Source organism: Rhopilema esculentum, chromosome 20 (genome assembly GCF_057945365.1).
Source record: "Rhopilema esculentum isolate cy_ngs chromosome 20, ASM5794536v1, whole genome shotgun sequence".
In the NCBI taxonomy this organism is placed as follows: Eukaryota; Metazoa; Cnidaria; class Scyphozoa; order Rhizostomeae; family Rhizostomatidae; genus Rhopilema; species Rhopilema esculentum.
In genome coordinates this window covers 259,579-273,534 of record NC_142834.1, presented here as the reverse complement: position 1 = coordinate 273,534, position 13,956 = coordinate 259,579, and the positions used below count along the sequence as shown (strand labels likewise).

The window sequence follows — 13,956 nt, the reverse complement described above, 5'->3', positions numbered from 1 at the left end:
GGTGCTTGGTGTCTCTCTTCCGAAACAGACGAGATGGCGCTTAGGGCTTTTACCAGAAGGCTGCGGGATGCTTCCAAAGTACCCAAATTTCTCCAAGATCAAGCCTTAATTGGTAACCAAGCAGCCCCAGTTGTGAATGCTGGACTACAGAAAAGAGAATGTAAGACATGTTTTGTACAAACATGCTCTTTTACTTTGTTTTGTCCGGGCCTAAGGAAATTCAGGTGCAACAAACATGTGACCAGAGAATGATATGAGTGGGGTTCCAAAAACGGTCTAATCCAATTCGAAATAACCGGTAAAAAACTGTTGAAGATAGTGGAAGGATATAGGAATAAACAACTGAATGGTTTTAAGCTCTAAATCTGATCCTAACTTTCTTGTTTTCCTACTTTTACCCTAACCATCTCATGGTACCGGGCTATCAGCTGGTCAAACGGATAGGATGTCAGTTAAAATGCTTGTTCACCTGCATTTCCATTGAAACATTTTCTATCATTGTATCTGCTGGTGCTGCACATGTGTGCTGCCGATGTCTAGGCCATGGCTTTGCCAGGCGAAGCTCATCGAGCAACCAACACAGCTGGATTGTATGGAAGACCAAAACGATGCTTGAGTTGTAGAAAAACTCAAAACAAAGTATTATTGATACCTTAAGAGCAGCTGTTGCGCGACAGTTTTCAAAATATATGTCTTTTACTGTTGTACTCTACATTAATTGGATGCTTTTTGTTAACAACTAATGCAAGCTGTTCTTCTTTTCACCCAAAATTTCTTGATTTTTCAAGTTTTCAAAAGGTTTCTTGGCTATAATTCATGTTTTATGATATATATTGCTACAAATGTTAACAACAGACAGGATGTTTAAATTGGAACCAACTTGTGGTAATCATGAATACTAAAGGCTAAGTTAAGTACACACCCACTAATTTTCTGCCAAGCTAAATAGAGTTCTCAAGTGTGAAAAAATCGGTTTTTGATTAGAATTTATTTACATTTGACCACATGACCTCAAAGGACACCATAAGATGCCTTTTTAATGCAAAATCAGTTAACATGCCCCAAAAATCAATCAAAAACTTGGTGAGCTGTTTTCAATGGAAGATTTAAAATTTGCTATCTGATTACTATTGTCCTCAAACTAAAAGCTTCAGTTTGTTTCAAAATATTTTTTTTCCAAACCATTTTTAATTCCCCCCCCAAAAAACCATGATCTAAGTTAAAGAATTCTCAGAATGTATTTTTGTGATGTTGTCTGTTATGAACTCTATGGATGCCCCATTTTCGGAAAAGACTAGTGTGCCTTTCTTAAATTTAAGATTAGATATTGTCTCATATGTTTTTTAAAACAAGAGTTTTTGCTTCAGTTCCATGCATATGCTTTGTTTTGAAATTATTACATGTCATATATATAAATAAACTGAAAATAAAAGAATGAAAATAAACTTTAGTGACGGAAAATTGCAGAAATCTACAAATATAATAGTGATTTGACCCACATGTGGATGCCAGCACAAGTGTAAGCACCAGGACCAGTGTAAGCACCAGCACCAGTGTCACATAAACATAGATAATGGAGGTGAAACTTAAAATGACACCAAGATGATAGCAAGGAATTTTTGCGAAAATCTGCAAACATAATGTTAATTTGATCCTCATTGCCACATAAAAAGTCTTAAATTGTATTTTCCATGATGCATGCTACTAGTACTGTGCATTTCACACATTAGTCTGTCTATTCATTGATATTCTTGGAATTGCAATTGAATATCGAGGGGCCTTGATATTTAGCTACTATTCTCTTACACTTCTGTCATTACCTGTCATTCTTCTGCTTTTAGAAATTTTTGGTGAATAAAAATTTTTGTTGTGTTACATTTTAATTGCGTCTATACATAAATTATTTATATAATTCTTTGGTGTGATGATGGTTTTTTATCTCGCAAAACTTGTGTGTGACAAGCTCAAATTATTTTGAACACCATGTAAAAATACAGAGGAAAAACATGCCAAATTTGTATTCTGAAGAAGTATATTTTGTTTTTGAATACCCCTAGTATTTTAATAAACCTGTTCAAATAAAAAAAATTTGTTAGTTTCTCTGTGTAAAAATGTTTTGTTTTCAATTCTACAGATAGTAATGGAGGAAAAATCAAAGTCGACAAACCGATAGTAGAGATTGATGGGGATGAAATGACTAGAATTATATGGGCAAAAATAAAGGAAAAGGTATGCATTTTGCTTTTAATGGTAGAATGTTTTTGTGAGTTAACAAAAGGCTTCATTAACAAACTGTCTCTCGTAGATATTGCTTATAAGTTTGTTTAAGTAGAATACAAGCTGACGAAAAATTGTCTAGTATAATGCCAATATTTAAGTTGTCTATGTCTATAACTAAAAATAATAATAATGATAATAATAATCTACATTTATGCAGGATAAAAGACTTGGTCAGCTTGCTCAGAAGCTGCTATCAGTCAAGGTCTTGTTGAAATTAAGGTTAAAAAGGAAATTAAAGGATGTCAAATTTATAAAAAGCCTAAAAATTACATATTTTAACTTCACTGTCAAGTTGATGTGTAGTGGCAGAGCATATCTTTCAGCAAAATTTGTTTAAAATGTTGTTTATAGCTTATTGCCATGACAGCTTGTCTGAAGAAGTTATCATATTATTTATTATTACAATTAATGAAGGAGTTATTACAATTGGCCACTTACTACATCACTCATTATGCATTTCTGTTTGCGACTATGCATGCCACGTCTACAAGAAACATTTTTTTCCATCAATATAAAATACAAACATATAAAAACAATTTTAGAGTTGAATCAGTGACAACGCAGTGACATTTAAAAATGCTTCATTTCTTTTGGGATACAAAACGTTTGATTTGTTTTCACTAAGCAGACACACTGTGTCCCCCCCTCCTATTGTTTCGAGTTGCTACAACTTTTGTGCATGCAACCATTTTTTCTGATAGAGCATCCACAGAGATGCCAGAAAATATAAGGATTTCTTTGTTCGACCATGGGTAGGGGTATCTCAAGATTTGGGTTTAATTGAAGAAATTTTGGCTAGCCTATTTTGAAATGTATATATACTACCAGGACAAAAGTATTGCAACACCTGCGAAGGCGATAAATGGCGGATCTCGCAATACCTTTTCTTGTTGTCTGATTAAGCTATTGTTTAATCAGCCAATGGTGCGCAAGTAAATTCAAATATTCCATTTTCATTTTTTCAAAATTTTAAATCAGCAATTCAAGTAACTTTTAATTAAACAAACTTTTTGTAGAGGTGCTTCTGGCTCTGATGAATGCAGAGAATTGCTTTGTAATTGATGCAAAAACATGGTTGATAAAATGCACTGGCATTCTCCTTCATTCTCCATAAGCTCTCTAAATCAGTTCTTGTTTGGACCTTAGAGAACCTCCTGGGTTTCAAATCAGATCATGTTTTTTGGCAACAAGAAATTTTTGCTTATTTTAAGGTTAGGTCTTTGTGATGGCCGAGGAAGCACATAGAGTTTGCAGATTTCCAGGTAAATTTGAGTAAAAATGGCCTTGTAGGGGGGATGCATTGCTCTTTATGAAAAAGGCTGCCTTCCTCATTTTCCTAGCATTGATTTGATTCCACCAAAGAGACTGTTTTGCATTATTTTGACATAATTCACTGCATTAACTCGCATGTGCTAGTTGATGATTTATCAATTTTTATGGGCCTAAACTGTACCCAACAAATTACCCAACGTGAAATGGAAAATTTCAGAGCTAAAGAAGTTGGGAATATTGACTTAATTTGTTGTTATCCTGAGTGATCTCTCGCTATTTTGCTTTCATTTTCTGTAAAAAGTTTCAAAATCTTTAGAATTAAAAGACCAGTTACACAAAGTTTTGTCACAACTACTCACTCCTTATCCTGTTGATATTTTGATTTTACCACAGCAGATATTTTTTCTTATAACTTTAAAATTCCCTATGTTGATATTGTAAATTTTCTGAGTATTTCTAGATCCTCAATAATTTCCAAAGAATTTGACTACTGGTTTAGCATGATTATTTTATCTTTTAAAGGGAATATTTCAGCGTAAAGACATAAATTTGCGAAACTTCCATTTTTTTGGATGCCATTTGGGTGTTGCAATACTTTTGTCCTGGTAGTGTATGTGTGTAGATATCAGCTAAGACCTGTTCACTCAATAAATAATTTGAATTTCAAAACAGACGAAAATTTCTAGTTTTCCTTTTATTTTTGCAACATTTTACACTCCTCCTAAAGATGCTTTAAGGGCAATATTTTTGACTTGAAATAAAGTGATTTTTGACTAGTGACTTGAAATAAAGTGCCATGAGTTTTCTAGGAGCTTGTTTAATTTTGCTTAGAGCAAGACCTGTCATACCCTTTTCACCATTTCCTTTAAACTTGATTAATACATATATATATGATGTTATTGTCAACGTAGACTATAATTTTGATTACTGAAACTTCAGTTATAGGTGGCTGGCAATCACATAAGCAAAAACCCTAAAATTATTTGCAAAATCTGGCAGTTAATTTTTCCGAATTTATGTTGAATGTTATAGGACTGCTATTATTTTTTTAAGGTTTTTCTCAAATAAGGTTTCCTGACATTGTTAGGGAATCATTTGACCAATTCCTAATTTTTAATATAATTTTTAAGTCTTTAGATTGAATGGAAAAAGAAGGAGAGAGGGAGTAGGTAGAGATAATTTTGTAGACGTTTGTCAGGCATTGATAAGGTTTTGCGAAGTTCAAATTGAATTGGATGGACAAGGGGAGGCGTTTCTTGTATTCATGGTGTGCAAAAGGGCAGAAGTTCTTTGTTTCATACTGTCCTTTGTATCTTGAGAGCTGTGGTCAATGTGGGAGTAGTTATTTTTGTTGATTAGAAGAAAAAATTGAAAGGAGTGTTTGATAAGGCTAGGATTTGGTCAGAGGAGAAAGTAACAGATTACTTGCACTGTAGAAAGACAATTTGTTGAGCAAAAACATTCCTTGTTAAGTTAATCCATGAATTTTGCTTGAAGAAACCTGGTAAAAGTCCTGATTCCTTTTCTGTTCATGCCGAGTAATAGGCAAATGATCTCTTTCATTGAAACCTGTGCTTTGTGCCGTCCATTTTAGTACATCCAGCTTGTGTTACTAACCCGCCTAATTTGAGCCTAATTTGAGCCTAATTTGAGTGACTTTATGTGATAAGCCAATTCTTGAAAGTTGTATTATCTCCAGATGAGTACCTGTCTTTTAACAGGTTTTAAAACTTGTAAGTAGATTACAAGCTGCCTGAAATTGTCCAGTATAGTGCTGATATTTAAGTTGTGTGATCTGTCTTTAACAAGATTTGGCAAATTGCCCACTTTAACAGAGCATATGTGTAGTGGCACTTCGATTAACATCTGTCAGCGAAAATTGCTGCTATTTGCTGCCATTGCTAAATCAGAGGAAAGTAGAAATAGGTGTTATCATAGATCGCAAAATTCAGTAATGCATACTCTGATAGGAATGTTTGAGACATCTACGAAGCTATGAATCTAAAGACCAGATGAATAGTTCTTTCCAACGATGTTCTTTTGAACTCTGTCCTCACCAGTTGCATTTCAGCCATTCTATATTGAACAATTTGAGAACCTTGGTCTATTTTCGCCCAGGTTTAGAAAGGGGACCATGGCTCCAGGGACAAATTTACTGGGGGGGTGTAGGGGGTGTGACAACCCCCAGTATTTGTGTGTCCTTCCGTAAATTTACCTTGATTCGGTAAAAGCAATTATTGCTGGTCAGTTGTAACAAAACGATGCAAAATTTTGATTTTTGTATCTTCTCATCTTCTTTTACTTTGAAGTAAAGGCTGAATTGTTAGAATGGGTGTTTCCGTCATTTTCCAGTCACCTGAAGGGTGTGGCATCAAAATCCAATGATTATCTAACAACCTCCCCAATCCTTGCCGCTTGAATTCGTCCCTGCATGGCTCAGCTTGAGTATAATAATTTAATATGCGATCTGCTTGTTACTGTTTATCAACTCCTCTGCAAAACTTTTTTATATCTATTACAATATTCGAACTCTCCCTCAATTTTATGCTTAGCCTTAAATCATGAAACCGTTTTCGTTCCTAGTCGCAGATTATCTCCCTATATTTCCCGCCAGTCTACCTTTAATTATAAGACGGCAAAAAGTGGCGTTTTGAGCGCCTGATTTCGAGACAATTATTAACCTTTTTATTTAAAGTTGTATTAGAAGTCTTTGCTAGTGGAAGAATAGTTAGACCTTAAATTGTGCAGCCTGTTCCAACTGCGATTTAATTTATGTTAAGTTGCCATAATTAAGAGTTTCTTAAAATTGTTTAAATCATGTTTTTATTCCAACTAAAGTTTTTAATTTTGTTTTCTCTCTTTCTGTCAGCTTATATTCCCATTTCTCGATTTGGACTGCAAATATTTCGATCTTGGGTTGCCATACAGAGATGAAACGAACGACCAAATCACAATCGATGCTGCAGAGGCAATGAAGGAATACAATGTTGGCGTAAAGTGTGCAACCATCACCCCAGACGAAGCTAGAGTTAAAGAGTTCAATCTGAAGAAAATGTGGCGCAGTCCCAATGGCACCCTCAGGAACATTCTAGGTGGTACAGTGTTTCGTGAACCAATCGTTTGCAAAACCATCCCTCGCTTGGTGCCTGGATGGGAGATGCCGATTATAATTGGGCGTCATGCTTTTGGCGACCAGGTGGGCCTTCTTCATTGATTCCTCTAGAAGCGCCCATGCCAGATATAGATTTAGTTTTTATGCTATGCTTGCAATATCAAACCGTTTTATTTGAGTCTTTTCCGTGGATTCTGTGGTGCTATTCAACAAATATTTTGTGATGAATTAGAGTATAAATTGCTTTTTATGCGACTTAAAAAAACGAATATTATTTGTTTATAAGAATTACACTGTTGCCATCAAATGCCCAAACATTGTGCAAATAAGTAGTATGGTCATACCGCCAAGACCATTTTGAATTCTCTGTACGATTTAATGTTCCTTAAAGCCCCTTTAGCAGACTGCGTATGAATTAAATATCTACCTTAAGTTCTTCTTCTCTGTTTCGTCAGGATTCAGTCGTTGAATTTGCCACAACGCAAGAGATTTTATCCATTGCTTTTCTTAATACATTTGCTTCTTTATTTCCAGTATCGTGCAACGGATCTTGTGGTCAGTGGTCCTGGAAACTTTAGTCTGACTTTTACACCGGCTGACGGCGGTAATAGTACTTCCATCAGTGTTTTTGATTTCAAGGATAGTGGGGGCGTCATTCTTGGCATGTATAATACCGACGAGGTAAGACTGATTGTCAAGTTGGCATTTCAATGTTTTTAGTTTAATCTGTGAAGTACTTCCTGGGCAAGAAAACCAAGGTTGTTTCGTTTTACTGCTTTTAACAATACACAAATCAAAATTGTTCAAGATGAGACCCCCACCAAAAGACTCTTCTTTTCTTTACTAGTCAATCAAGGACTTTGCACATAGTTGCTTCAACTATGCCCTGTCTAAACAATGGCCGCTCTACATGAGCACAAAGAACACCATTTTGAAGCGGTACGATGGCCGATTCAAGGATATATTTCAGGAGATCTATGAAGCGTAAGTTGATTTGTTCAATTTGTTAAAATAATTATGTCGATTAATACATAAGAGTACTTAGCAGTAGAGAGTCTCTTCTAAGAACCCATTTTGATTTTGATTGTTGGAAAAGTAGGAAAAGGCCATGTCTTCAATCACCCTTTTCGACTGACCACCTTTTACGACCACCTTTTAAGACCACCCTTTTCGACCACCCTTTCCGACCACCCTTTTCGACCGATCTTTTGTAACTATATTTCTTTTTGGACGATATCCGCAAAACTACATTCAAAGTTTGATGCAAAACACGTTATTCATGGGCCAAGACATCTTGGTTTCTCCGATCTTTGGTCACATGGTTTCAATTACCACCCTTTTGTCCAGTCTGGCAGGCAACATCCATCCTGTTTGTTGATGGTTGTAGTACCTATGAAACAGGGGCGGACACTTGGTCAAAAATTATTGGGGAGGGGGAAGCCTATTGTTTTAATAAAATGGCGTCACTTTTCCATTATTTTGAACAAGATACCATTGTCCTCTAAAGTATTAGGGGCAGCCGCCCCCTCCCCCCCAGGTGTCCGCCACTACTATAAAATCAAATCATTTACTGTTTTCTAACTCCCTTTTTTCGCTGAAAAAGCTCAGTAAGATTGAATCCTAATAACACAAAGAACAGCCTTATCAAGCAGTTATCACATGCTTTCATTGTGCGTGCAGTGAAAACATTTTGCTCTGCACTCTGCAAAAAATTGGACAAAGATGGCCAAAATTGTCCCAGTAAACTTTGTTATATTTTTCAAGTCGTCCGCCCAAGCTTTGTGTGAATGTCCTTGTCTCTCTGAAATGTTTTCTTACTTTAAGACGCAAAGTTAAACTTAATTTTCGTTCAATGCATTTGACATTTTAGAAGCTACAAATCAAAATTCGAGGCTCTTCAGATCTGGTATGAGCACAGGCTTATCGATGATATGGTAAGAACCTGCCTTCAATCTGCCTTCAATCTGCCTTCACTCTGCCTTGAATCTACCTTCAATCTGCCTTTAATCTGCCTTGAATCTGCCTTGAATCTGCCTTGAATCTTCCTTTAGCATTAAGCTATGTTTAATAGACTGCTCCACAGTGGCTTCGTTGCTCATGATAACCCAACAGTTTAAATTACTGGAACCAATTGTTTCTTGTTCAGCCTCTTTGACTCGTATCATCTCACTGACCAACAATTTGGAAAACTATAAGTCGTGCTGCTGATTGCAGATTTTCTATTCCACAAAGTGCATTGAAGCTCGTTAAAGCTTTTAACGTCACTTTTGGTCAAAAAACCTCCGCAGATTTGAACCATGGAGAAACAGAATCGCCCATCGTCGGCATTTGTTATCTGTGGATTGCCTGATTCTCTTTCATTTGTTTAACAAGTAACTTCAGGCACCGACAATTTATTTCAATTTTTTTCCTTTGCATTGATGATTCAATGTGCGTTTCTTTGACTCACGAACGGGCTGTTTCATTAACAAGAAAACTTTAACTTGTTTTTCTTCCCGATTATTATTCATATTAAATGCAATTCATCCTCATACTGCGATTGTTAAAAAATTGTTAAACGCTTTTCAATCAAGGTTGCTTACGCTTTGAAGTCAAGCGGTGGCTTCGTTTGGGCGTGCAAGAACTACGACGGAGATGTACAATCAGACACGCTGGCCCAAGGATTCGGGTCTTTAGGGCTGATGTCCAGTGTTTTGATTTCGCCCGATGGAAAGACTGTTGAATCAGAAGCCGCCCATGGAACTGTCACCAGGCATTACAGAGAGCATCAAAAGGTATCCGTTGTTTGTGCTTGTGCTTGAATCAGGATATCCTCGTTATTCTCTACGATATCATCGCAAAGTTATGACGATTTTAAATTAATTTTGGAATTCAGATTTGATAATCTGTAAGAATACTATGAAATAGCCAAATTAGCCACTGTAATTTTGCCTTGGTTCTATATATAATCTATGAACCATTCCAAAACAACAGTAATACTTCATTAAACTTCGGGTTCTGCACTGGTTATATCGTAGCCAGTTTATAAAAGATCTAGCTGGTTTTGCAATTTTTGGTAGAATTATTTCGTGTTCATTCAGATTTTAGAGTATTGCCAAATTACGGCCTACCCTTTTAAGTCATTTTTGCTAAGGCTCGTCAGTTGCATTAAACCTTGCTGCTCAAATGTCTGTGTCAACAACGTTGAAAAAAATCTAAAAAATTTCGGCCACTTTTCAGTGCTTAGGAGAATGAAAAACAAAGAGCCGTTTATTTAGTCGTAATTAGAACCTCTCTCATTATTTCACACATTACTTCGATAGCTTTGTGTAGTCTATCCACCGAATATGTTTCTGTTATTTTGCAGGGAAGGGAGACCAGCACAAACCCTATTGCCAGTATCTATGCATGGACTCGAGGCCTCCTTCACAGAGCCAAGCTTGATGGCAACAAAGACCTCACTGTGTCAGTATTTTAAACTGGTCTTACCTCAAATATTGCTTTAATATCAATGCGATTCAAAGGTCGCTCAACGAGGAATGTTTAACAGAGAATGCTATATTTCTGTGGTATTGCTGTCATCTTTGTCCAGTGCAAAATCTCATCTTGTATACCTGCTATAAGAGAAAATCCCTCAGAATCTGGTATTAAAGAATTTATGTTAAACAGGCGAAATCCACAAAGCCGCAATAATAGGTGGTAGCAAGCCCAAGGAGAGGGGGAGGGGGAAGGGGGCAATTGTCCATGTTAGCAAAAAGGGGCCGGCAGGTATTTAGATTTTCTCTATTATAAATAGCAAGACTCTGAATGGCAAGGTAATTACAAATGATACCTGTATTTGGAAAGTTTGACAATGCTTTGAAAATAGAAATTAAATATATAAAGAATGATTTTAAATTCATACTTTACGCATTTAAAGTTTGTTTGTTATGGTCGGAAGGGGCCTAAGCATTCTGCCTACCCCTAAGCCCGGCGTGGTCCCCAGCGACCTTGGGTGATAGAGACACCTAGAGAGAATCTTTATGTCAGAATTCTACGAATCTGTTTGCCTGATCCAGTCACCGTTGTTGTTGTTGTTGTTGTTGTTGTTGTTGTTGTTGTTGTTGTTGTTGTTGTGTTGATACATCATTGTGATGTGCCCATTCTATTTCCAGGTTTTGTAATGCATTAGAGCAGGCTTGTGTTGACACAGTAGATGATGGAATTCGCACCAAAGATCTTGCTGGTTGCATTTATGGCTTAGCAAAGTAAGTTTGGCGAAAATGCTCTTCAAAGTTTATTTACCGAGCCGATCTTTTAAGCATCGATTTCCTGTTCAAGTTTAACAACTATGCGATTCACAATCTTAGATGTCAACGCCCAGGGACATTCGATTGCGACAGAGAATAAAAGCAAATGCCGCGCAATGTGGAAACATACCTGAAATCAATCGACAAACAAGCCAAAGTCCTCCATAGCTTCTCGCGAAATATTATCACATGAAATAATATCACATGAAATATTATCACATGAAATATTATCACATGAAATATTATCACATGAAATATTATCACATGAAATATTATCACATGAAATATTATCACATGAAATATTATCACATGAAATATTATCACATGAAATATTATCACATGAAATATTATCACATGAAATATTATCACATAAAATATAATAATGAAAAATTTGTCATTCCTGCATATCATTAAGCCTATGTTTGGTTCATTCATCTGTTTTTGATCACGACAGTTTCGCGATGCTGTTCTCGTATTGACGTTTTTCATTCTGTTTCAGTATTAAACGAGAGCACTATGTCCTTACTGACGAATACTTGGATGCTGTCCGCTCAAAATTGCTTGAAATTTGGTCACCTCCTCAGTGAAGAAAAGAACCGTCCTTCTTTGAACGTGTGTCGTACAGGCGTTGTTAAATCTTATCAAATTTTGCACAAATAGAATGATTTTTCTACCATTGAGTGTACAATATAGCTATGTTATTTATAGTGAATTGTGGAGGCCAAGTGGCCTGGAATTTGCAGTAGAATGCTATAACAAATAATTGTGCAGTCATATTGGTTTTTTCTTTTTCTCTCTATTCTCTGTTTTTTACCCTCTGATGGTAAAATGACCTCAGCAGGCCAATGAAATGCCTTTCCCAATAACAGTGTTACTTAATACCTACTGATGGTGAAAAGGCCGTTCCTATTGACAGCATTACTTAAGCATGCAAGTTTTCTATCAATATAATATCTGTTTTCTTCTGCCTTTAAGCCCGGAACAGTGTTATCGCCGTACATTCAACTACCTATAGCTAACGGGCTCTTGAACGTAACGTACCTTCTGTCCAAAATGTTCTCATTTACGTTCAGCTTTCTAGAAATTATTACAAACTTCTCCTACCCCCTCAATCGATTTGGAATTCCAAAGCTAAACAATTACCTATTTTCTCTAATATTTGCAAAATATTATTCTAAATCATAAACGATTTTTTTGTGTCATTGAATTGGCATCATTTTTTATTATCCAGTCTCAGCAACTGAAAGATTTTACTTCAAGTTTTATTTTAATGCCGATAAAGAGTTTAATTGATGTTATGACGAAATATCTTCAAGCTGAATGTGGTTGATTGATTTCTTAAAGGGCGCGCGCAGGGTCTGCACTGGCTAATCTTCCCTCTTATTTATCAGGGCCTAATTCTGTCAATCTCTGTTTAGGTACATATTTTGATGTTAACGGCCATTTAGTGGCGTTGCCTCAGGCTTTTATGGGAGGACATAAAGATGATACTAGTCTCTGCGTACAGTTAAGATACTACTTTTTTTACTACACTCTTTTTTTATAAGAACCAGTAAATTTGAGTTCAGGCTGACTGTTCTTAATTTTTTCGAAAATCTGAGGCTGGAATGTTCTTAATTTGTTCTTAAATTAAGAGGGTGTAAGCAGTGCTATTGCTAGCTTTTTCGTTCTAAGGAGGTGTTCAGGCCTCATTTGCCAACAAAGTGAGTGAGACAGCCTTAATTTGCTGACAAATTTGAATATTCACCGAAAAAGCACTCACACATTGCCAAAAATCCTCAATTTTGAGAAAAAACGTTGTTTAAAATTGCATTTTGCAGAAGCTCAGCCTCAGCTTGTTCTTAACTTTTGTCCAGTTTTGAGGCTCGTGTTCTTATAAAATTGTTCTTATAAAAAAAGAGTGTAGTACAGTGCGCCTCCGTGTAACAGATCAAACTACAATTTGATCTTTCAAAAAATAAAACGCTACAAACGGAGGGTTGGGCTATGGGGACATTTAAGAGGGAACATATAACTTGATTGAGGCGTTCTGGTACCGAAATATGGGGACATTTCAGGGTAAATAGATAGCTTAATTTCATGGCTCAGGTCATCATGTTGCCCAACGCAAGTTTATAAGCCAATATTTATTTGTTTTAATATGATGTTGCTTTGGACTGCTGTTATTACCTCAAAATCACAAGATGATATACAGTATTATAATCTAAGCTTGGCAATAAGGGAACAGGGTTTTAAAAGCGTGTCGACCTTCAAAATAATTGACAATTTCAATTACATTAACAGTAGTAGAAGACTACGCCGCCCAGCCTAACAGTTTGTGGGTACATTAAGTACAAAAACTTTCGACGTGAAAACTTCGGACAAATTCAGAAAGACTGGCGACATTAAAATTATCTGAAAATAAACTTTGAAACACGGCAAAAGCATTTTATAATAAATGTTTTTTATATTTGACCCGAGTTCACTGTTTGTGATTCCATTTCTAATGATTCCGAAAATTGTTGAAAACATTTGATTGTGAACCAAATTAAACGTTTAATAGTTGAAAACCTGGCAACAAATCAGTCTGGACGAAATCGGTATTGATGAAGTAGGAATATACCAAAAGCAATGGCACAAATATATCTTTGCAAATAATAACACTTTCAAACTCAAAACATTCTAATCGGTAAATTTTTGTAAACATTAGGAGGTATATGCATCTTTGGTTGAGCCACAAATAGCTAGATAGTTATATGATAATTGTCTATAAAGTTAATTGTATAATTGCGATTTGAACTGCACAAGAAATTAGATAGTTATTCAATAGATACTTGAACGGCAATTCCTACTCAGATATTCAGACAAAAATCAACTAATTCCATGAGCAAGAAACAAGCCTAGTTATTAATGTATCGAGGGATTATCGATCCTAAAGAAAATGGTGGAATTATAATAGCATGTGATGATGCAAAAAACTTAATTAAAATGAACAAATGTTAAGAGGGACAATTCTCCTTTTTCATCGAAATATCAAGATATGGA

The 13,956-nt window shown here is 35.9% G+C and overlaps 1 protein-coding gene across 1 annotated transcript; it reads left to right on the top strand.

Moving 5' to 3' along the window:
• LOC135687366 (uncharacterized) lies at positions 1-11,706 on the top strand. The gene is made up of 10 exons (XM_065203909.2): positions 1-160; positions 2,135-2,229; positions 6,422-6,748; positions 7,199-7,345; positions 7,512-7,648; positions 8,535-8,598; positions 9,238-9,438; positions 10,011-10,108; positions 10,798-10,890; positions 11,432-11,706. Exons 1-10 carry the CDS (start codon positions 34-36, stop codon positions 11,517-11,519), a joined length of 1,377 nt encoding a protein of 458 aa, XP_065059981.2. The 5' UTR covers positions 1-33; the 3' UTR covers positions 11,520-11,706.
• Positions 11,707-13,956: the final 2,250 nt, after the last annotated feature.